This window comes from Blastomyces dermatitidis, assembly GCF_000003525.1.
Source record: "Blastomyces dermatitidis ER-3 genomic scaffold supercont1.7, whole genome shotgun sequence".
NCBI classification, from domain to species: Eukaryota; Fungi; Ascomycota; class Eurotiomycetes; order Onygenales; family Ajellomycetaceae; genus Blastomyces; species Blastomyces dermatitidis.
The window spans coordinates 1494703-1519570 of NW_025544780.1; the positions used below are offsets into that span (position 1 = coordinate 1494703).

At 40.8% G+C, this 24868-nt stretch overlaps 4 protein-coding genes across 4 annotated transcripts; 2 read left to right on the forward strand and 2 right to left on the reverse strand.

Annotated features, from left to right (window-relative positions):
* Nucleotides 1-2366: 2366 nt before the first annotated feature.
* BDCG_06715 (mannosyl-oligosaccharide glucosidase) lies at nt 2367-5254 on the forward strand (the record flags this gene model as incomplete). Its single annotated transcript, XM_045422466.1, has 7 exons — nt 2367-2622; nt 2689-3165; nt 3246-3403; nt 3467-3512; nt 3581-3959; nt 4010-4919; nt 5002-5254. The coding sequence occupies 7 exons, from the start codon at nt 2367-2369 to the stop codon at nt 5248-5250; spliced, it is 2475 nt and encodes an 824-aa protein (XP_045278104.1). The 3' UTR covers nt 5251-5254.
* Nucleotides 3800-6577, reverse strand: BDCG_06716 (uncharacterized protein). The gene is made up of 2 exons (XM_045422467.1): nt 6469-6577; nt 3800-6375 (listed from the first exon to the last, which is right to left on the reverse strand). Exons 1-2 carry the CDS (start codon nt 6504-6506, stop codon nt 5454-5456), a joined length of 960 nt encoding a protein of 319 aa, XP_045278105.1. The 5' UTR covers nt 6507-6577; the 3' UTR covers nt 3800-5453.
* Nucleotides 6578-18273: 11696 nt separating this feature from the next.
* On the forward strand, nt 18274-21145 carry BDCG_06717 (uncharacterized protein; the record flags this gene model as incomplete). The annotated part of the gene is made up of 5 exons (XM_045422468.1): nt 18274-18390; nt 18469-18476; nt 18545-18593; nt 18659-19479; nt 19537-21145. 5 exons carry the CDS (start codon nt 18274-18276, stop codon nt 21143-21145), a joined length of 2604 nt encoding a protein of 867 aa, XP_045278106.1.
* A 351-nt stretch (nt 21146-21496) lies between these two features.
* BDCG_06718 (RING finger protein) lies at nt 21497-24804 on the reverse strand. The gene is made up of 2 exons (XM_045422469.1): nt 24534-24804; nt 21497-24392 (listed from the first exon to the last, which is right to left on the reverse strand). Exon 2 carries the CDS (start codon nt 24301-24303, stop codon nt 22381-22383), a length of 1923 nt encoding a protein of 640 aa, XP_045278107.1. The 5' UTR covers nt 24304-24392; nt 24534-24804; the 3' UTR covers nt 21497-22380.
* Nucleotides 24805-24868: the final 64 nt, after the last annotated feature.

A 24868-nucleotide genomic window follows, 5' to 3' on the forward strand; every position in this document is an offset into this window, starting at 1 on the left:
GTTTAGTATAGTGTAGACAAGTAGTAATACTAATCAGAGACTGTATTAGAGTCTCTTCATAGAGAGAAGATAAAGAATCTGCAGAACTCTGCAGACTTAACTTAGCAGTATTTTAAGCAGAGCTCAGATATGTTATGAGAGAGAAACTATGAATTAAGCTTCTCAGAGCTGTTATCTCTGAAATCAAGCTCTTTTCAGAATTCTCTCTGAATAATCACACAGAGTCATACATCACTGTGTTAATTAAGAGAAGAGATAGTATTACAACAGTAGTAAGAGAAGCAGAAGAAGAACTGAACACAGATGAACTGACTGACAGAAGAGATAATATCTCACTGTAAGACACAGTAACTATTACTGCAGCTGCAAGAGAAGCAGAAGAAGAAGAAGAAGAAGAAAATATAATAATAAGAGTGATACTTCTGCAGTCTGTTAACACTGCTATCTCTATCTTCAATCAAGCTTTCTTAACAGTCACAGAGACTGCAGTTACATTATGAAGATATTTACTCACTAGAAAATATCAGAATAAGTTCTTTATTATTCTTTAAAAATAATACTCTCATGCACTCACTGTTATAATTGAGAGAAGAAAAAGAAAAATATTTCACAGAGAGAAGAAGAATCTTTTTGAAAAATTCTATTACTACTGTTAGCTTTATCTCTAAAATATATTACTTTTACAGAGAATTTTATATATAGAATAAAATATGATGAGAGATCTGTAAGTCACTTATTAACTATATTTTTCACATTTTAAATTAATATATAAGAAACTCACTTATTACATGTTTAATTTGAATAAAGATGAAAAAGAAAGATCTACACAGTTAGTAGAAAAACTTATCTATTTCTTTATATCATACACAGTATATGCACTGTCAATCAGTTAACAACTGTTATTATATAATAAAGATAACTCTCAATTCAGTAATCTTGAGAGCATCAGAACTATACTCTTAAAGAAGAGAATATTATTATACTCTCAGCTGTATTAAGACTCTGTTACAGTTTTATACAGCTCATTACTTTCATACAGATAATTTCATTTCATCTGAATCAGTTTTCAATCACTCTATAATATTATTCAGATATATCATAGAAAGATTTAATTAATAAATATAAGAACTCTGCTTTTATATAAGATTAGTAGATTACTCTTTCTTGATAATAAGACACTGCTGAGATATCACTTCAGCTATTCTCACTCATGAAATAAGAGAAGAGTATTCACTCATTATCTATATAGAATAGCTAGATACTGACTTCTTATTAAAGAAGTCAGTAATTTGTTTTTCTTCTACTGAAATATATATAAGAGTTACTATATATCTTATACAATCTTCTTAGTATACTAAGTATTATATCTGTGATATTCTCATAATAACTCTGTAGTCTATGAGCTCACTATTCAAGTAAGATAGTTAAGCTCACTTATACAGCTTTTCAAATAACTATCTCTATATAATATCACTGACTAGTCACTGCTTCAGTTCTGTTATATTACAGAATAGAAATATCATCTTAAAGTTAATCAGTGTGTTTTTAAATATAGAAATTTTAATTCAATGTCTTATATAAAAAAAAGCTCTTAGAAATTCTGAGATTAAAAAATATGATTATTTTTAAGAGTATATATCTATCTTAAATATAGATTTTTTTAAAATATTAAAGAAATATTTCTATTCTTCTTCTCTTTAGCTATAAACTAAGGTGATTTTCAAATCTCAAAGATATATAAGTATATAGTAATAGAAAGTCAAAGTTAAAGAATCTGAAAAATTCTTATAAATCTTGAGAATCTTCATTGAAGATGAAACTGTTTCTTCTCAGACTCTCTGATGAGGATTGCTCTGAGCACATGACTTGTATCAAAAGTAGGTTAGTGTCATGCCGGATTAGTTAATAATAATGCTGCAACCCGTTCAAACCGAGCCAGAGGGTCTGAGCCCGCTGAGATAAGTTTTAAGCCCAAGGCCCTAGCAAATCACGTGCCCACCCCTCACAACCTTGCCAGCTCAAACCGAGTTAACTCACGCAGATTTGACCAACGGAGCAATCATTTCAGCCGACATCACAAGTTGCCTTTTTACTCCTATCCATGGGTATTGTAGTAACTTAAATTGCAGAGGAGATTTAGTTAGGTCTGGCCGCGTGTTTCCTAGAAGTTGGAGCTGGTGCAGAAGCTCGGACCAACAGCCTCCAACGCCGGCCAATCGGACAGATATAGCCATATCGCGCATCGCCATCTGCCCTGCCCAGTTCAACCAACCTCTCCCCCGCGGACGCTGTGAGAAACTACAAACAGTTGTAATTTCCAGTATTTTGCACCAATGGTTTAAATTTCTGTATCATTTTCAGAGACAATGGTGCTAGCTCTGCGATCTCTCTTAGTTTCGCTACTCTCCATAGCGCCTCTCGCGGTTGCGGACAAGGGCTCGCTAGCTCCCAACGACGATGTCTCGATATTGGCAGATGAGGTACGGAGAGCCTCCAATGAATCGCTATTATGGGGCCCGTATAGGCCAAATTTATATTTTGGTGTCCGCCCGCGGATTCCCAAGAGTTTGCTTATGGGCTTAATGTGGGCGCAGATGGACGACTATAAGCCTGTACAGCACAGTAGGTAGACCCGAATTGCGAGGGAAACCCCCTAAATTGCTTGTGCCGTACTAACTTTTCCTTAAGAGCTTAGGCATACATGCGAACAAAATGAGGGCATGGCCGGTTATGGGTGGGATGAGTACGATATCCGCAAGGGAGGCAGGCAGACGATCCACGATGCGGGGAACACAATAGACCTCACGATCGATTTTATAAAGGTTCCGGGCGGAAGCAATGGAGGGAATTGGGGTGCACGTATCAAGGGTACTCCTCGCCCGGATGCGTCCCCTGACCAAGCAACAACGATGATCTTTTACGCCGCGCTTGAAGGCCTGGGGAGTTTGCAATTCGCTAACGAGGCTGATGCTCTGGGATACAAGGGGGACGTGAAATTTACAGGATCTATGGTCAGTCTTGGTAATTTTACTCTAGACATTACCCGGGGCCCGGAGAGTAATGAGTACCCTCCCCGAAGCCATTCGGTGTATGACGACAAGCCATTGGATAGGACGAGGGTTGTAGGACTCCAGGTGCACCCGGACTTACTCTGGCAATCAAAAGGTATGACTGATACTTTATATTTTATAAACGAATTGAGGAATAGATCTTGTTCGCGCTGACGTTAATGCTGGTGTCTGAAGCGCTTCTTTTTGCCCATTTGAAGGAACAGGTTGAAGCCACTTTGAGAGAACAAGGGACGGATAATCCTCCTCCGCCTGCGCAACTTTTTACTATCGCGAATAAGCCCGATGTTGGGAATATTCATTTCGTGCAAAAGGTCTTCCAGGGCCAATTTGAGGTATGTAGTTTATAACGCTACACACCCTGAACCCCCCCCCCAGCTGACTGTGGAAATGGAAAGTTCGACGTTCTTTTCTCGTCTAGCTCGTCGCCGGAACCTTTGACTTGTAGGTTGAACCCATTTTAGCCACATTACAAATGGAGAGAATATAAACTATTGTCTAATACCTCACAGCAACATCACTTACCGAAGAGATTAAAACCGCTTCAGCCATGTTCTCTGAAAAGTTCAAGAAGATATTTTCTCCCGTAGCCCCCTTTAACGTGCCAAAATACATGGAGTTTTCGAAAGCCATGTTTTCGAACTTGGTTGGCGGTATCGGATATTTCTACGGTGATTCAGTTGTCGACCAATCCAATGCACCGGAATACGAAGAGGAAAATGAAGGGTTTTGGGAAGAGACAGAACAAGCACGAGCCCGGGCAGAGCCAAGCCTAGTTGGCCCTTCGGAGTTGTTTACAAGTATCCCGTCCCGGCCATTCTTCCCTCGTGGCTTCCTCTGGGATGAAGGATTCCACTTGATCCCTATTATTGATTGGGACCTCGACTTGACGTACGTTTTAATTGAACCGGATTTTGATGGCAATTGCTAATAGGTGGTAGTTTGGAAATAACGAAGAGCTGGTTCAATCTCATGGATGAGGATGGGTGGATTGCACGCGAACAGATCTTAGGCTCCGAAGCCCGTAGCAAGGTGCCTCAGGAATTTCAGGTTCAATATCCACATTATGCAAATCCTCCAACATTATTCATGATTATCGAGGCATTTGTGGAGAGAATCCCATTAAATAAGCATGGCGACCGGAAACAAGCTGAGGCACACGGTTTACCCTCCGATATCCGCTCGGAATATTTGGAACACCCGGAGCTTGCTATTTCGTATCTTCGCTCTATCTACCCTCTACTTAAACGCCAGTATTTCTGGTTTAAGAAAACACAGTGGGGTGACATTAAATCGTATGATCGGGAAGCTTTCTCTACGAAGGAATCCTACAGGTGGCGAGGACGATCTGTGCAGCACATTCTAACATCCGGACTTGATGATTACCCGAGACCTCAGCCTCCCCACCCTGGCGAACTCCATGTAGATTTGATTAGCTGGATGGGAATGATGACCCGTGCGATTCGGCGTATTGCTGAAGCCTTGGATGAAACCGACGACGTGCAAGAATTTAAGGAATATGAGACTGCGATCACTCGGAATATCGATGATCTCCATTGGGACAAAGATGCTCAAACTTATTGCGATGCGACCATTGATGAGTTTGAGGAGCATGTGCATGTCTGTCACAAGGGATATGTATCTCTTTTCCCATTTATGACGGGCTTGGTACCCGCTGATAGCCCGCGGCTGGGTCCTATTTTGGATCTTATCCAGGATCCAGAGGAGCTGTGGAGTGACTACGGTATTCGTAGTCTGAGCAAAAAAGATGAGTTTTATGGAATAGGAGAGAATTATTGGAGGAGTCCCATCTGGATTAACATTAATTACTTGATTCTCAAGAACCTCCTTGTAAGTCGAAATCGGATCTGGGAGTTCTATTATGACTGAAGCTCTCTGCAAGAGCACACTACTAACCTTCTTGGGAAAACAGGATGTCGCCACGGTTTCTGGTCCACATCAAGAACAAGCACGCCAGATGTATACCCAACTCCGCAAGAACATTGTCGACAATGTGTTTAATCAATGGAAAAAGACTGGTTTTGCATGGGAGCAGTATAATCCCGAGACCGGCGCTGGTCAACGAACACAGCATTTCACCGGATGGACGAGTTTAGTGGTCAAGATGATGGTCATGCCAGATTTGAGCACAGACCAGAAGACCCGCCATGATGAATTGTAAGAGGATCATCTAAAAAGGGTATTTTATTTATAGATATAGAACGGTTCGTGGTTTTTTGGTGGGATAATACCCATCATATAAAGGTTATGGCAAGATGAATGTAACATATGTTAAATCTTGTAAAAGACACCAGCGCCGAACTCCTGCCACCCGTGTATTTCCAAAGGCCATCATTATCTCATTAATAAGTGTGGCTTTTTTTTTTATCTCCTTCGATCATAGTCATTTTTTCGCCTGGAACGTTGATCATGATGGCTACGACGCTCAGCGGGAGAATAACTCCGCTCACGACGGGGATATTTCTCCTCTCGCATTCTCCCTCGCCTTCGATCTCGACTCCGCGATCTAGATGATCGTCGATATCTTGTATAAGAGGCCCTATCTCCCGACCTCGAACGATGCCTCCGCATCTCAGCCGATATAGAGCGGCGCCTCTGTACTACCCCGTGATCGCTATCGGGAGATCGAGAGCGGCGTCTCCGTCTTCCATGGCGCTCATCATCTTTTTCATGTCTCCTACTCCTTCTATCTCGTTCTCCTCGATCTGGATCCCTACTCGCACCTCTCCTTCGACGATCGCCACCCCCATCGCGCCCACTTCGGGTCCGGTCCCCTCGCCTGCCACGCCGCTCCATCCCATTATCCGGGCCAACCATTTCATACCCCGTCCCTTCCATCATATCTTCCTGATCTCCAGCCTTCATCCCGCCCATCCCCCCAAAACCCCCAAAACCCCCAAACCCAACGCCCCTGGGGCGGTCATCATTCTCCGCTCCCCCGTCCGCCGCACTTGCCTCCTGAATAGCCCGCTCTACCTCTTTTCCACCCAGTGGCGTCATATTTGCATTTTGAGAGCTTTTGGGGGCGACGGGTAAACCTAACGCACGCGCCAGCGCCTCCTGCTCAGCTTCCTTAATGCGTTTAATCTCCTCCTCTCGCTCAGTGCGTCGTTTCGCCGCGGCTTCTTCTGGGGAGTCTTCGGGGTCGTTGTCTCCCTTGGCATACCAGGACAGATCTCGATTTTGCTGCCATCGACCGACGGGAGCCATCAGGGAGTGGCCAAGGTAGTTTTCGCGGTGGGTGGAGGTTTTGACATCGGACCATTTGAAGGAGTCGCGGCCGCCACTGTTAGAGCTCAGTTAGGTTTGGGTTTTGGTTCTGTAATCTCTTGAGGGTAACTTCTTTTCAACTGGGGTAAACACGCGTGGGAGTACTTACCGGCTGCCTTCCTTTCGAATACTTGCCACGAGATCCATGATTACTGGAGGCTGGAGGTGGGTGTATATTGGGGTATCTGTATCAAGCTTCAAGGATTGCTTGAGCTGAATTATCTCAGCGGGCTCAGACCTCTGGCTCGGTTTGAACAGGTTGCAGACTAATCCGGCATGACACTAACCTACTTTTGATACAAGTCATGTGCTCAGAGCAATCCTCGCCAGAGGGTCTGAGAAGAAACAGTTCCATCTTCAATGGAGATTTCCAAGATTTACAAGGATTTTTCAGATTCTTCAACTTTGACTTTCTATTACTATATATTCATATATCTTTGAGATTTGAAAATCACCTTAGCTTATAGCTAAAGAGAAGAAGAATAGAAATATTTCTTTAATATTTCAAAAAAATCTATATTTAAGATAGATATATACTCTTGAAAATGATCATATTTTTTGATCTCAGAATTTCTAAGAGCTTTTTTTTATATGAGAAATTGAATCAAAATTCCTGTGTTCAAAAACACACTGATCAACTTTGAGATGATACTTCTATTCTAAGAACTTGAGATATGAATATAAAAATCAGATACATTGTGAGAACATTATTATTCTAAGATTTCAAGATAATACAGAAATGATGAATCTATGAAGTTGAGTTGAAATTCTCTTTCATACTCAGAGTACTGAGTAAATTCTTTCTATGTTATTAACAATCAGAAACTGTTTCTTCTGTTGACCCTTACGGCCGTTGCGGTTAGCAATTCCACTAGATCATGTGACTCATCACTATATTATGTTTCTGTAGATAGATCTATTAATACAACCTTCAACTATTCTACAGATTATAGTCTGAATAGCACATTTTTCTTTTTAGAATGTTGAATTAACATTTTTGACATGAATAGTTCATCTTTTTTGAAAAGACTCTTACTCTTTATTAGAGATATTTCATTTTCTCTGAATCTATCAGTCAGTGAATTCATATACTTTATTTTTTTTGAAAAAGCATGTTCTTCATTATGAAGAATATCACTTTTTATCTTTTTTTTTACACATCTAGAAGAAGCAGAGTTATCTTGATATAAGTGATACATCTGTTACTTCAGAGTTCAGCTCAAGGCTCAGAATCACATGCTTCACTAGATAACTCATTGATAGAATGATCACTTATTATGAGAAAGCTTCTGACTTACAAGATGAGACTGAGATCAGTTTTTACCAGAGTATGAAATTTGATGATGATGAGATAATGAAGAAACTTCAGAATAAAGAAAAGCAGAGTCAACATTCATCTGCAGAATCTGTTCATTTCAACTCTTTGAATTCTTCACTGTTTCTCACTCTCAGAATGCTGACTTTTAATGATGATTTGAATCAATCTATCTATTGCATCACAGGCAATCTTATGAATCTTATACAGATGATACTATGAAATCAAATAACTGCAGCTGAAACTACTTAACATCTCACTACATCTGTCTCTGCACAAAGAGACACTATGAGAAATGAGTTACAGAAATACCAGAAGAAAGTCAAATATACACTAGACATTAAATCAGTGATCACATTTGATGACTCTAATTATGAAGCCTGATGTGTTGATATGTTGACTGATGTGAAAGTTATTAATGAAATTAACATTCTATTGAGAACTCAATGAGAATCCTCTTTTACATGTTATATTAACTCTGAGAAGTGAAGAATCTGTTTCAAGTCTCTATATAGATGTATGCTATTGAGTCTTGTTGAAAATGTTCAAACTACTATTAAAACCTTGAAAGCTGACAATGCTGCAGCTCTGTGAAACAAGATTAATGTGGAATATGTAATATCACTGACAGAGGAACAAGTTAATGTCTTCAAGAAATTGATAAAATTATAAGTTAAGAAGAATGATTATCTTACTTTTCAGAGATGTTTTCACTATCTTATTATCTGTTACAAGGAGCTCTGTCAGAGCACTGAGAATATATATTATGATCTTTTTCTTAACAATCTGCAGGATTATCAAAGACTGTTTATCAAGATATGTTTAAATAAGTTTTTCTTCACTGACCAGAAACTCATTGTTAATATTGATATTGATGATTTGATGAAGCAACTGATCAATCATACATTTAAGAAGATTATCACTGAGTGGAAAAAGCGGTCTCAGACTGATTCTGTGACTATGAAAAAGAACAAGGACAAAGATAAGAACAAAGATGAGAATAAAAGCACATCTGTATAAAAGTGCATTCACTGTAGAAGATATAAACATACTGTTGACAGGTGTTTCATCTTACACTCTGATAAAAAGAAAAAGAAGAATGATAAGAAGAATGACAAGAAGAAAGAGAAGAAGAATGACTTGATAAGTTCTTAATCAGCAGTAAATACAGCAATTATAAAGATTGAGTTCTATTTCTCTTTTATAGTCACTGAAAAACCATCCTTCAGATCTTGATATTTGAACACATGTGTAAGCCTGAATATGACAGATGAGCTTCATTCTTTTTCAAATATTAAATCTTTTAATGATAATATCTCTGTTGATTCTGTGACTGAGAAAACTGAGTTTGTTAAGAAGATTGAGACTGTCATCTTGAAGATTGAGAATAATGATGTTAACTTACAGAATATTCACTATATTTCTAATATTACAGTTAATCTGCTCTCATTTGCAAAGCTTGAAGATCAGAAATTCTGATTTATATTGTCTTTCACTATTTTCTCATTTTTCATTTGCAGAGCTCTGAACAGTATTATTTTTCATACAGTTCAGATCACTCAGAATAATATATATAAGATTAATGAGTAGAAGTTCAATGAGAATCTCAATCATTTAAACAGGGCAGTCAAGTACATTGTGATGATGTCTTATAAGTATGATTTTAATTGAAAAGTTGATCTTTCTGTGACTGCTATCACTACTGTTAATAACATTGATTCTACAGTTCTGAATACAGGTCTCAAGAATACAAGAATATCAAAGACTCTTTTGAACTGACACTGTGACCTCAGTCACATTCACACTGATGCTATAATTACTATGGCTAAGAATTCCTATACTGAAGTCACAATTAAAGACTCTAAGACTAAGTTCTTTTGTAAGAAATGTGTCAAGACTGATATGATGTGAGATTATTTGAAAACACTGATATCTAGATCTATTTAACTCATTGAGAAGGTTCATATTAATCTTATAGATAATGAATGTACATTGAAAGACCTCTCTGATCACTTCTTAGAGTTCTGTCAGAGAATCAGATACTGAATACTTATTATCTGTGATATGACTCACTATCATTGAGTATATTTTTTAAAGTTCAAGAATGAGACTGTTCAATACTTTGAGTTATAACTCAGATTCATGAATAATCTCAGATATACAGTCTCTACTTTTCTATGAACTGATATTGATGATGTTTTTCAATTCACATGTATACACACAGTTATGAATTCATATGATATCAAATAAGAATTAACAGTATCATATTTATTACATCAGAATGATGTTTCTGAATATAAGATCTATACTATTATAAGACAGGTTAGAGCTGCTCTTTTAAAAGGTAATCTCTCTAAGAAGTTCTAGACAGATGTTCTAGAGACAGTGATTACAATAATTAATAATACTCTCACATCTACAGTTCTTTATAACTCAAAATTTTGATTCTCTACTGCAGAGACTTCTGTGATTTCAAGTTCATATAAGATTTCTTAATGTGCACTTACAAATACTCTGCTGAATATAAGACATTTTCACTGATTAAGTACAGAGGTTTTTATTCACTTGCATAAATCTCAGTGACTCATGAATAAGCTCTCTTTATGTACTGATTTCTATTATATCATTGAATTCAGTGACACATTGATATATTGTCTATGATATCTCAAATCTGATAAGATTATTGTCAGTAGTGATGTGAGGTTTCTGATCACTGAAAAACCGGTTGTTACATCTGTGAAACTCATTAATCATGTTGTTGAACTGGTTATCACATCTGTGACATTCACTAATAATATCAGTGTACTGGAACCCGATATTCATCTAATTGATGATGATGAAGACACTCTCAATATTGATGATCCGAATTTCACATGGTTGCAGCCCGCGAAATCGCTGGCTACATATACTTCAAGCCTCATTACAGGTAACCTCCCGAAGTTCTACAAGGATGCCACATCTTGGCCAGAAGAGATAGAAGATTATTGAAAGAAGTTCATGCAATGTGAGATTACTGATCTGAAGAGATGCAATACATGAAGTTTAATCTCTAGATCTGATATTCTGAGGAATGAACTGATTGCTTCAGGTCATTGAGTGTTTCTTGAGAAAGATAGACCTGTGAATCTGAATACTGATTCTGATAATATTCTTAGAAAATTGTGTTGAGTGATTTATAATAACTGACTTAAGAAGAATTCTAGAGAAGAGATCTACACTTCTGTCATCACTGATACTACTAATTGTATTCTTTTTACAATAGTAGTACTACACAGTTAAACACTTCATCAAGTGAATATAGTGATGATATATCTTTATAAGTATCTTACTAAGAAGATCTATATAAGATAACTCACTGAATTTGAGACAGATTCACTGAAAACACTTATCTGTATAATTGAGAGTAGTCTATACAGTCTGAACTCTGCAGTGAAGATCTGATATAATTACTTAACAGCTCTGTTAAGCAATCTCAGATTTACAGTCAGTACTCATGATTCAGCACTCTGATATTATACATTCAGATATCACCTCTATATAACAATCTATATTGATAATCTCAACATCATATTCAAAGCTTCTGAGAATGCTGATTAACTAGTGAGTATACTCAGTGAGAAATTGAAAGTCAAGAATCTACATCAGTTAATCAAGTATTTGAGTATAAAGATCAATTATTTAAATAAGAGAATTGATTTGATACATTATCAATATATTAAATATCTTATTAAAGATTTCTATCTTGATAATACAGCTATTACTAGAACATTAATAAAGAATGAATTCTGTATTAATGATTTCTCTATATCTGAGAAAGAGACTGATTTCACAATTTAATAATATTAATATGATGTGAGTTGCTTATAATATCTTACAGTTAAAATATGTTCTGATATCACTTATACTATCTCACTACTCACTTAACAGAACATTGATTCAACATTTCAATATTAAAAGACTCTATTACATGTTATATATTATTTAAAAGAAATCATGAATCTGAGTATTTTCTATGAATGTGATCTGTATGAGAGATTCATTTCTACTGATCTTTTCATTATTCTCAATTTTTCTAATAATTTCTATCTATTCTTCAGCTACTTAAATTCTGATTGAGCTGATCTCTTGAATAATGATAGAAAATTAACATTCAGCTATGTTTTTAAGCTCACAGACAGTCTGATTTCATGATATTCAGTGAAGTAATCTTGTGTATCTCTAAGTTTCAATAAGACTGAATATATGACTCTTAGTAAGACAGTCTGTGAAGCAATATGAATTCAGAATCTCATGATTGAGCTCAGCTTTATCACTACATCTCTGATACAGATTCTCATCAATAATAAGAGTATCATAGATCTTATAAAGATGACAGTCATTACAGCTCAAAGCAAGCATATTGATATATGTTTTCATTTTTCATGTTGACAGTTAAATCAGAGAGTCATTGATTTAGAGTACATTTTCATCACTCAGATGACAGTGAATAAACTTACTAAATCTCTAGACAATGTGACATTTGCATGATTCATGATTTTACTAGGTCTTACAGGTATAAAAGTTGAGAATGTTTAATTTTACATTTGTATTTAATTTTGACAGACTATCTTGATAGTTTGAGTGTTTTTTTTTTTGTATGTGATTCTTGTTATCTCGAGGGGGGGTGTTGGCTCTTACAGCTGTTGTAGTTAGCAATCTCACTAGATCACATGACTCACCACTATATTATGTTCCTGTAGATAGATCTATCAATATAACCTTCAACTATTCTACATCTTCTCAGATACTTTGTAAGATATTATCACTCACATGACCTGATTTTACTATTTGAATTAGCTTATTGCTTATTTGAGATTAGCTCATGACATAATCATCAATTCAGTGTTAAAACAGCAATAAATTGTTGGCCCTTACGGCCGTTGCGGTTAGCGATCCCACTAGATCACGTGACCCACCACTATATTATGTTCCTGTAGATAGATCTATCAATACAACCTTCAACTATTCTACAGGTTATAGCCTGGATGGCATGTTTTTCTTTTTAGAACATTAGACCAACATATTTTTGACACAGATAGTTCACCTTTTTTGGAAAGACTCTTACTCTTTATTAGAGATATTTCATTTTCCCTGAATCTGCTGATCAGCGGATTCATATACTTTATTTTTTTTGAGAAAGTGTGTTCTCCATTGTGGAGGATATCACTTTTTATCACTTTTTTTTTTACACACCTAGGAGAAGCAGAGTCACCTTGATATGAGTGATACGCCTGTTACTTCAGAGTCCAGCTCAAGGCCCAGGATCACACGCTTCACTAGACAACTCATTGATAGAATGACCACTCATTATGAGAAGGCTCCTGACTTGCAAGATGAGGCTGAGGTCAGTTTTCACCAGAGTATGGAATTTGATGATGAGACAATGGAGGAACTTCAGGATAAAGGAAAGCAGAGTCAACATCCATCTGCAGAATCTGTTCATTTCAACCCATCGAATCCTTCACTGTCCCCCACCCCTGAAATGCCGACTTTTAATGGTGATCTGAATCAACCTATCTATTGCACCGCAGGCAATCTTATGAATCTTATGCAGATGATGCTATGGAACCAAATGGCTGCGGCTGAAACCACTCAACATCTCACTACACCTGCACAAAGAGACACTACGAGGGATGAGTTGCGGGAATACCAGAAGGAAGTCAAATATGCACTAGACACCAAATCAGTGACCACATTTGATGACTCTAATTATGAAGCCTGGCGTGTTGGTATGTTGGCTGATGCGGAAGTTATTGGTGGAACCGACATCCTATTGAGGACTCAATGAGAATCCCCTTTTACATGTCATATTGACTCTGAGAAGTGGAGGATCCGTTCCAAGTCTCTATATAGACGCATGCTATCGAGTCTTGTTGGAAATGTTTGAACCACTATTGGAACCTTGGAAGCTGACAATGCTGCGGCCCTGTGGGACAAGATCAATGTGGAATATGCGATATCACTGGCTGAAGAATGAGTTAATGTCTTCAAGAAATTGACAAAATTACAAGTCAAGGAGAATGATTATCTTACTTTTCAGAGATGTTTCTGCTATCTTGTTGCCTGTCACAAGGAGCTCTGTCAGAGCACTGAGAATGTATACCATGATCTTTTCCTCAACAATCTACAAGATTACCAAAGATCATTTGTCAAGACATGTTTGAATGAGTTTTTCTCCACTGGCCAGGGACTCATTGTCAACATTGATATCAATGATTTGATGAAGCAACTGACCAATCATACATTCAAGAAGATTACCACTGAGCGGAAAAAGCAGCCTCAGGCCGATTCTGTGACTGTGAAAAAGGACAAAGATAAGGATAAAGATAAGGACAAAGATGAGGACAAAAGCACACCTGTATGGAAGTGCACTCACTGCAGAAGATATGGACATACTGTTGACAGGTGTTTCATCTTACACCCTGATAAAAAGAGAAAGAAGGATGACAAGAAGGATGACAAGAAGAAAGAGAAGAAGGATGACTTGATGAGTTCTCAACCAGCAGCAAATGCAGCAATTACAAAGATTGAGTTCTATTTCTCTTTCACAGTCACTGGAAAATCATTCTCTAGATCTTGGTATTTGGACACATGTGCAAGCCTGAATATGATGGATGAGCTTCATTCTTTCTCAAACATCAAACCTTTTAATGATAACATCTCTGTTGATTCTGCCACTGGGAGAACTGGGTTTGTTAAGAAGATTGAGACTGTCACCTTGAAGATTGAGAGTGATGATGTTAACTTGCAGGATGTTCACTATATTTCTAATATTACAGTTAACCTGCTCTCATTTGCAAAGCTTGAAGATCAGGGATTCCAATTTACATTGTCTTTCACTATTCCCTCTTTTTTCATTTGCAGAGCCCTGAACAGTGTTATTTTCCATGCAGTTCAGACCGCTCAGAACAACATATATAAGGTTGATGAATGGGAGTTCAATGAGGATTCCAATCATCCGAACAGGGCAGTCAAGTATATTGCAATGATGTCTCATGAGTACGATTTTGATTGAAAAGTTGATCTTCCTGTGGCTGCTGCCACTACTGTTAATAATGTCGATTCTGCGGACACGAATACAGGTCTCAAGACACAGACATCAAAGATATCAAAGACTCTTTTGAATTGACATTATGACCTCGGTCACATCCACGCTGGTGCTATAATTGCTATGGCCAAGGATCCCCATACTGGAGTCACAATTAAGGGTTCTAAGACTAAGTTCTTTTGCGAGGAATGTGTCAAGACTGATATGATATGAGATTATTTGAAAACACTGATGCCTAGATCTATCTGACTCATTGAGAAGGTTCATATTGACCTTGCAGGTGGCAGATGTACATTGGAAGACCTCTCTGACCACCTCTTAGAGTCCCACCAGGGGACTAAATACTGAATGCTCATCACCTGTGATGCAACTCACTACCATTGAGTATATTTTTTAAAGTTCAAGAATGAAGCTGTTCAATACTTTGAGTTGTGGCTCAGATTCATGGGTAATCTCGGGTATACAGCCCCTGCTTTTCTATGGACTGATATTGATGGTGTTTTCCAATCCACACGTATGCACACAGTTATGAATTCATATGGTATCAAATGGGAACCAACAGCACCACATTCGCCACACCAGGATGGTGTTTTCAAACATGGAATTCACACTATCATGGGACAGGTTAGAGCTGCTCTTTTGAAAGGTAATCTTCCTAAGAAGTTCTGGGCAGATGTTCTAGAGACAGTGGTTGCAATAACTAATAATACTCTCACATCTACAGTTCTTTACAACTTGAAATTTTGACTCTCTACTGCAGAGATCCCTGTGGTTCCAAGTCCACATAAGATTCCTTGATGTGCACTTATGAATACCCCGCTGAATGTAAGGCATTTTCACTGATTGAGTGCAGAGGTTTTTGTTCACTTGCATGGATCCCAGTGGCCCGCGGATAAGCTTTCTCCACATGCCAATTCCTATCATATCATTGGATTCAGTGGCACATCAATATATCGCCTATGGCATCCCGAATCTGACAAGATTATTGTCAGTAGTGATGTGAGGTTTCTGATCACTGAAAAACCAGTTGTCACATCTGTGGCACTCATTAATAATGCCGGCGAACTGGAACCTGATATTCATCTGATTGATGATGAAGATGCTTCTGACATTGATGATCTGAATTCTACATGGTTGCGGCCCGCGAAATCGCTGGCTACTTACACTTCAAGCCTCATTACAGGCAACCTCCCGAAGTCCTACAAGGATGCCACATCTCAGCCAGGGGGGGTAGGAGATTATTGGAAGAAGTCCATACAACGCGAGATTACTGACCTGGAGAGACACAATACATGGAGTTTGATCCCTAGATCTGACATTCTGAGGGGTGAACTGATTGCTCCAGGCTGTTGAGTGTTTCTTGAGAAAGATAGACCTGTGAACCTGAATGCTGATTCTGATGGTATTCTTAGAAAATCGCATTGAGTGATTTGTGATAACTGGCTTAAGAAGAGTTCTAGAGAAGAGATCTATGCTTCTGTCATCACTGATACTGCTAATCATATTCTTTTTGCAATAGCAGTACTACATGATTGAACACTTCATCAAGTGAATATAGTGATGACATATCTTCATGAGTGTCTCACTAAGAAGGTCTATATGAGACAACTCACTGAATTTGAGACAGGTTCACTGAAAACACTTGTCTGCACAGTTGAGAATAGTTTATACAGCCTGGACCCTGCAGCAAAGATCTGATATGATTACTTGACAGCTCTGTTGAGTGATCTTGAATTTACAGTCAGCGCCCATGATTCAGCACTCTGATATCATACATTCAGACATCACCTCTATATGATGATCTATGTTGACAATCTCAACATCATATCTGAAGCTTCTGAGAATGCTGATTGACTAGTGAGTATGCTCAGTGAGAAATTGAAAGTCAAGAATCTACACCAGCCAACCAAGTATTTGAGTATGAAGATCAATTGTTCAGACAAGAGAATTGGTTTGACACATTGTCAATATATCAAGTGCCTTGTTGAAGATTTCTACCTTGATGATGCAGCTGTTGCCAGAACATCTATGAAGGATGGATTTCACATTAATGATTTCTCTATACCTGAGAAAGAGGCTGGTTTCACAATTCAGTGATATCAACATGATGTGAGTTGCTTGCAATATCTTGCAGTCAAAACACATTCTGATATCACTTACACTGCCTCACTACTCACTCAACAGAACATTGATTCAACACCTCAATGTTGAAAGACTCTATTACATGTTATATGTTATTTGAAAGGGATCATGAATCTGGGCATTTTCTATGAATGTGGCCTGTATGAGGGGTTCATTCCTATCAATCTTTTCATTATCTCTGATTTCTCTGATGATTCCTACCTACCCTTCAGCTACTCAGATTCTGATTGGGCCGGCCCCTTGAATGGTGATAGGAAATCAACATTCAGCTACATTTTTAAGCTCGCAGGCGGCCTGATTTCATGGCATTCAGTGAAGCAACCTTGTGTATCTCTAAGTTTCAATGAGGCTGAATATGTGGCTCTTAGTGAGGCGGTCCGCGAGGCAACATGGATCCGGAACCTCATGATTAAGCTTGGCTTCATCACTACATCTCCAATACGGATCCTTGCCGATAATAAGGGTGTCATAGATCTCACAAAGGTGGCAGCTATTACAGCCTGAAGCAAACACATTGACACACATTTCCATTTTTCACATTGGCAGTTGAATCAGGGGGTCATTGATTTAGAATATGTTCTCACCGCTCAGATGGCAGCGGATGAACTCACTAAACCCCTAGGCACTGTGACATTTGCGCGATTCATGATTTTGCTAGGTCTTACAGGTATAAAAGTTGGGAATGTTTAATTTTACATTTGTATTTGGTTTTGACAGACTATCTTGGTGGTTTGGGTGTTTTGTTTTTGTATGTGATTCTTGTTATCTCAAGGGGGGGTGTTGGCCCTTACGGCCGTTGCGGTTAGCGATCCCACTAGATCACGTGACCCACCACTATATTATGTTCCTGTAGATAGATCTATCAATACAACCTTCAACTATCCTACATAAATATCTGGAGAAGCGTCTGAGCTTGCTGAGATAAGAGCTGAAATTGATCGCCGCGAGAGTCATGTGACTTAGTCGAAAGGCGCACGGACTTGATCTGTCAGTTCCGAGGTAAAGGTTGTACTAACCTAATAAGGATTAGTGTGTATTAGCTATGACCTCACCTGTTCGACTTCGAAATCAATACGGGACCAGAAATCGTGATGCGGTGTTGCCATGGGGTTTGTTTAACTCTTTCACATCCTCCATGTGATATATGATCGCAAATTCATAGGGATAGCTTCGACTCCCCCCCCGCTGCGGCCTAGTTTTGCCAACCATTCCCTAGGGGGCTGGTTGAAATGAACATCTCCATTTATTTCCCGCATCTCCCTATCTTTTATACCTAGTTGGCTGCTTAAGTTTAGAGCAGCGGGTACGTATAATTTGGATTGATGTCGAAGTGATCTTTTGAATTTCCTACTACAAGAGTTGGTGGTTTCATGGTGGGGAGACAATCGAGACCAGGGGCGGGAAGCCCGCTTGGTCGCCTCCCGGTTGAAGAGCGTGACGAAACGATTCGAGTAAAGGAGAATGGAGTTGAGATAGGCAGGGAATATGTATGACACCGTTTGTGATATACCAGTAGTAGACTGGTAGCCCTTCGAGAAGATGGATCTAGGCTAATCGCATGGCAGTTTCCACGGTATGTCCACGGCGTCCAAGCAATACATGGTAGACTGAGCGCTCACCCTACTAATGAATATACCCAAGAGGATACGATGCATCTCATCCCAGGCCTGCTTACTGGCGGAATAATTTGGTATGGTGCCTTGTTGCCGCTCTCCCGTCCCTTGACCGCACATCAGCTGACAGAACTGGTTCCAGACCGCTTTATCACAGCACCGCAACCTTTATTTTGTAGCTTTTGAACATCAGATCTACGTATACCAACCTTCTGGTCGCGGACGGGCGCTTGCACCGAATCCAGCAATGATAATAACCCCAGTTCCAAAAAATCCTCGTGCGCCCGGTTACATCACACGGCATAAGCCACATGTTATAAACGCAATTCGTGTCGAGGATCTCGGCCATGAAGAGATATTACTTCTTGCTACTGATTCCGGTAATGTTGCAGCCTATCGGACTGAGCGTATATTTGCGGTCATCGAGGAAGCTAAGGTGACTGGGAATGGCAAGCCGACCGAACTTGGGGAACTTGTCGACTGCTTTTTTAGTGACTGGGTAGGCCAAAGTGCCTGGGGCCTTGCGGTCCACAAGACTGCCAGAATGATTGCAGTAAGCTCCAACTCGTGGTGTATTACTGTTTTCGCCTTTGCCTTGGTGGATCATGCATCCGTTGCGGGCGACGCTACAAAGAGTTCGAAGCCTACCCATTCATCTGATACAGCTAGCCGGGCTTTAGAGTGGACGAATGTGAGCTCTGAGTCACAGTATCGCGTACTCCGGCGGATAAGTCCAGACAAACGTCGAGTCTGCAACATTCGGTTCACTTTAGTTGGCCACAAAAAGAATATTCCAAACATTGCCTTCCTGAACTGCTATCTGGATCCCGAAGGCGATTGGTTGATTAGCACTGATATCGGTAACAAGCTTATGATGTTCAATATCTGGGAATATCCGACTCCGGTGAAAATCATCGATGTTCAGCAGGACCCACCCAATCATCCGGGTCGGGCGCAAGACAAGTAAGTTTTTTAAACTACTTCCCCTCAAGGCAAAGTCTCTAACCCACCTGACTTTAGCCACCAATTGGGCTGGAACGTTTTAGCTCTCGATCCAGGAAGTTTTAGACCCAAAGCGACCCTGAACGACGCCTGTGGTGGCACTCCACGCAGACATCCCCATAATGAAGACGTTTACGACTTGAGTGCCCTTGCTCAATACACGCGATCTAAGTATACCCGAGAGGACTCACCACATTTGGATGCCGTTGCTCATGAGTCAGATGATACATCAGACGAGACATTTTCACTGGGATCTGATATCCCCTCTCCACCAGACTCACCCATGGGCACCGGGGAGTCGAGGTTTGATCGTTCCTCACCGCCCTGTCCGGTATTTAAGGAAGAAGGGAGTGAAAATGAGAGTGACCAGAAGGAGTTCGGAAATCTTGAGAGAGAGGAAAATATGGATTTAGATGGAAGCACCGAGCATATTCCTTCAAATAGTGACCCTAATCCCCTCCTAGTTACATGGCCTTCGCTTCAGGGTGATCCACCAGGTCTAACAGCCGACACTGAGCTCGTTGACGATCTCCTTCTTTCTGCAATTGACACCGCACAAGATATGCCTAGCAATGACGATGATCATGACGCCCAAGAGGGTGACGCCGACGATGATTATGAACTTATGGATGGTCACTGGGATGTAGGAGAAGAGGAAGAAGTAGGAGAAGAAGAGGAAGAGGACGGTGAGGATGACAATCAAGCCGGCGAAGCAGAGAATAACTACGAATACGCCGCCTTCCAATACGGCGGAAGCAATGGCGACAATTCTCTCCTAGAAAGCCTTCAGCAACATAGCCAAGGTTGCAACTCTTTCGATGAAATCTTCCCCGATATTTCAAGTTGGCTTTCCAGTGCCGAAGATCCAGAAAGCACAAAACCCCCATTTGCAGACTTCCCCATTCTCCACTTCACTCAAAACTCTATCCGCATGTTCCCCCATCCATTTGTCAAAAAGTCTTCCATTATCCTCCGTGACGCTCTGGTCCAAGATCTGCATGATGTTCCTCCAAATCTCGAAATGGTCGAGCGGTTCAACATAGTAAACCAGATCCCAGAGCTTGGCATCGTCCTGGCAGCTTCACAAAAGGGGCGTGTCGGAATATTCTCCCTGACCGAACATCCTGATGGCATGGCGTTTAGGCTGGACCATATCATTCCATCCGAAAATCAGGAACGACTGGGTGACCGACCGTTAGTTCAAATTGCGGGAATGGCAGTCGGTCCAGTGGAAAACCACCTCATCCCGCTCGACGAAATCAACTCCTCCTCTGCGTCTTCCCAAATAGCAGAAGGCAACCATGCCACTGCTACTGCACCTACATACTCTCATCGTCCACACCACAGCCATAGTACGAGAAGACCTACGGGGAAAACTCGATCAGGAGCGGAGGTGGAAATTAGCCCTGCAACCCCTGACCACCACGAGCTATCCGAGGACCCCTCACCAGCCCGCCAAGAGCAATGGCACGGCATCGACTTCTCACGTCGCTACCGCCTCCTAATAATGTACGCAAATTTAACCATAATGCACTATGAGCTCTTCTATGACTGGCCTATAGACATGATGGGGCCTCACGGCCGGCTCCTGCGTGAGGTTAGTAAGGGGTCGCTGCTGAGGCCGTGAATGGGAAAAAAAAAAAAAAAAAAAAAAAAAAAAAAAAAAAAAACGATTTATGTGATGCCTGTCTCTTGAGTGATGCAACTTTTACCCCCTTTTTTGGTAATCCTTCTCGGCTCTATCCTTTCTCATCCTGCTCATATTCGATATGGGGCTTTAATTGTTATTGTGTTACCTGCCCGGAGCGGTATGTAGTTTGTTCAGGCTTTTTCCTGAGTTATTTACCTCAATTACTTTCATCCCTAGCGAATTGAGGTTTCTGAATTGTTTCCCGCTATTTATGGGGGCACTGCCTCCATTGCGAGGCAGGGTCATTGAACTTGCCGGTATAGAATGCGTCCTGTTAAGCCGTATGTGTTTTCAAATGCCCTCTCTAAAGCACTTTCTAAATCTATCTATGGCCTCCCCACTCACTCCGAACTGGATAAGTATCCACGCAACCATTTGGCTGCAATTAACGTGGAGAATGAGCAGAGAGCGAATTTACCTCCTGGCGCACACACACGCGCTGTACAATATGATTTAACTATTTGATAACATCCAACGACGTATCTCAGACTTTATAATTTAAACCTACGTGGAGAATAAAGGAAGCATGTAAAAAGGTGTTAAGATCACTACGAGGGAATGCATATGTGAGATAGGGCAATGTACCGTGGTTACTGGCCCCCTCTGTAGATATTACAATGATATACGTGTACGAGATTATAGAGTGTGTATTGATCGGATTAACAATGTGGGTGTGCTTTTTACCGATTACGGGATAAAATGGCAGATATCTAACATTCCAACAATGGGGAACAAAGAGGTGCGTAAAACATTTTATTTGTGGGATGTTGGGGGTATATAGTGCAGTACATATGGATGTGAAGGGGGAAAGGAAGAATGTCCTGTCCTAGAGGTACAAGATATACATGGGGAATATGGGACAATTCGTAAGAGGTATATTTTTCAGGTTGAATCAAATCGGCATGCAAACGTGCCACATCATTGCCAAAGAATAACAAAGAAGTAGTAGAAGAGAAACGTGAGGAAGATAAATAAAACACAATATACACACTCCAAGACCCTTCTCCGTAGGCTGGAAAAAAACTAAATGTGTTAGCAGAAAGATAAAAGAGGTTGGAAAAAAATATTTTGTATATATTGTATATGTCCAAACACACGCTGCCGTAGGCGTGTACGCGAAACACGAACTCTTTAATTGTACGGAGTAGTAGTTGTTGACGTGACGTATCGTATCAAAAATCTTCCAGCTCATCGCTGTCCCATTCATCTTCTTGGTCATTCTGTACCAGCTCCAAAAACCGCTGTAATCCAGCCATCTGTCTCGGGGGCGCGGGTGCATTTGGCGGGTTACGTTGCAGACCTCGCATCTCGGCCATTGCTTGAACCTGCAACTGTCGCTCCGCGGCCGCAGCACGGGCTGCATCGTTTGCACGACGGCCATTTTGTTGGTTGACATTGGCGCCAGGGGGCACTGGTGCGGGAGGTGGCGCTCGAAATCGTGCTGCGTTTGGAGGAGCCGGTGCTGGGGGAGGTGGAGGATGTCGTTGGTGTTGTTGATTTAGGTTTCGCGCGCGGTTGTTCGCTCCCTGTCCGTGGTTATTGTTGTTGGCGGTTTCGGCGGCGATTTCCCGCTCAAGGTCTTCCGCGTCATCGTCCTCACTGTCCATCTCAGCTAGTATTTGTGCAGCAGCATCATCCCAATTCGGTCCACCAGGACCGGAATCGTGACCTTCCTCCAATTCCCAAAGACGCATGTAGCAACTGCTGTTTGGATCGTTGAAGTGGCTGTACGGGTTGGATTCGAAGAGCCAGCTTGAACATAGGTAACAGAAGTGGGTGTTGCATTTGAAACAGATCATGTGGTTGCAACCCATTGCTTTTTGGCAGCGAGTATCGCATGTTGGGCATGGTGCTGTGTACATCTTGATGTATTCTTCGCTGGCCTTCTCCGCTGCCGATAATTCAGCCGCTCTTCGAGGATAGCAGAATGCCAGCTCGCCATGCCAGCCCTTTTTGCAGACGCAGCAGAATGCGTAGCTGCAATCCTCACATACTGAGAGACGTTCTGACTTTGGTGGAAGCTGATCTTCTGTCCCAAGGGGATCAAATGGGGTGCGCGAGGTTTCGTCGTCCTCATCGTCTGACAATTCCATCTCCTCGTTGATCGCATCCGTGGTCTTCGGATGTCGTTTTGAGCGAGCAGCACCCTGGCACCATTGGCGAGGACAATAAACAGTTGTTCTATCCGCCTCCAGTTTCCGCTTCCTTTTGAAGTGGACGTAGCGCTGGACAACTTCCTGGTCGAGTGGAATTTGCAAAAGCTCACTTGGATTAAGGGATCGATCCTTTTTCTTTCGGCGCTCAGGAGTCAGGTGTCCTCGCTGTCCGTCTTGTGGTCCATTTCCTGAATCTCTCCCGCAGTTCGGGGACAAACACTTCACCTTGTCAACATCTCCTTCTTTTATGCTAGTGTTATAAAACCCTTGAAGACAATTTATGCAGAAAACATGGGAACAGAGCAACATTCTATGGCAACTTGCCCCCTTCTTAGGTTCCAGACAAACACCGCACTCGAAAGTCTCCTGTTCAAACTTCTGTCGCTGAGCTTGCATATTAAAATCCATAAGTGCAACTTTTAAATCTCGCGATAGGGTAAGGGGCGATTCGGGATCTGACGAAAGATCGAATGACCGCTCCCCTAGTTGTTGTAGATGATCGATATATGTAAATATAACCACATCCTTCCCGCATTCCTCCCATAATCTCTTGCCATCAGTTACTAGTTCAGCGATCTTTGATGGCGGTAACCAATCTGGATTTGTCGTGATAGAAAAGTGAGGAGGTGCAAGGGAGGGATATCCATCGGGAACATCAATTTCCAGCCTGAGAGGCGGAAGATATGAGAGGTAACATGGCACTACCTCTTCTGCATCTACATGCAAGGTGTTTCCATCCTCATGAGTGCTGAGAGATGCCGGCGGAGTTGGGAGTGATGATTGTGGTCGCTGGAATATGACCTTCAAGGGCTTGGTGGGAGAGACGGGAAGCTCAAGAAAAGCCTTGAATTTCGAATCGGGATCTATAACAATTTCGGGGTATATGGCGACAATGGACGACAGCTCAACGGCCCGTTCGTCCTCGCATAGGTCGTCCATTAGTTATTCTCGTGAATTTTTATCGGTTCTCCTTATCGCGTTTTCTATCGTCACAGAGGGGGGTTAGCGGGGTTCGCGGACACGGGCAGCTGCGTGTAAGTTAGTTAACTAGGCCGTTAGAATTCAAGGTTGACTCATTATTCTCTAGGCAGAAAATCAAAGCAGAGAGCAGAGAGCCATTTCAAAGAGATCCGCTGGGCAAAGGAAAAAAAAAAAAAAGGCCTCCGTACCTTGACTGTAATCCCGTCATCTCGCCATTGCATTGCGGGGGGAGGTTTGGGACGGGACTTTCTGGGATGAATAAAATATCGGGAGGATGGGAGCACACGGATTTCTAGAGGCAACAGGCGTAAATAGATATAAATAAATACTTGAGGGATATTAGTTGCCTCTTCTATTCTAATATGCGGATTCTGTCAACAAAAAGAAAAAGAAAAATGAACAGCAAGTTGGGGACGGAGGAAGGGGGGAAGTTAAATATACTATTTTTTTGCCGCATATTTACTTCGATATTTAACTATAATAAATATAGTTAAATATTAAGTTAACTTATAAATGGGCGCTG

Coding starts and splice junctions, on each gene's coding strand:
- BDCG_06716 (XM_045422467.1), bottom strand. CDS start 6,506: ATGGATCTCGTGGCAAGTATTCGAAAGGAAGGCAGCCG. Junction 6,376..6,468: donor ATTCGAAAGGAAGGCAGCCG/GTAAGTACTCCC, acceptor GAGCTCTAACAG/TGGCGGCCGCGACTCCTTCA.
- BDCG_06718 (XM_045422469.1), bottom strand. CDS start 24,303: ATGGACGACCTATGCGAGGACGAACGGGCCGTTGAGCTGTCGTCCATT.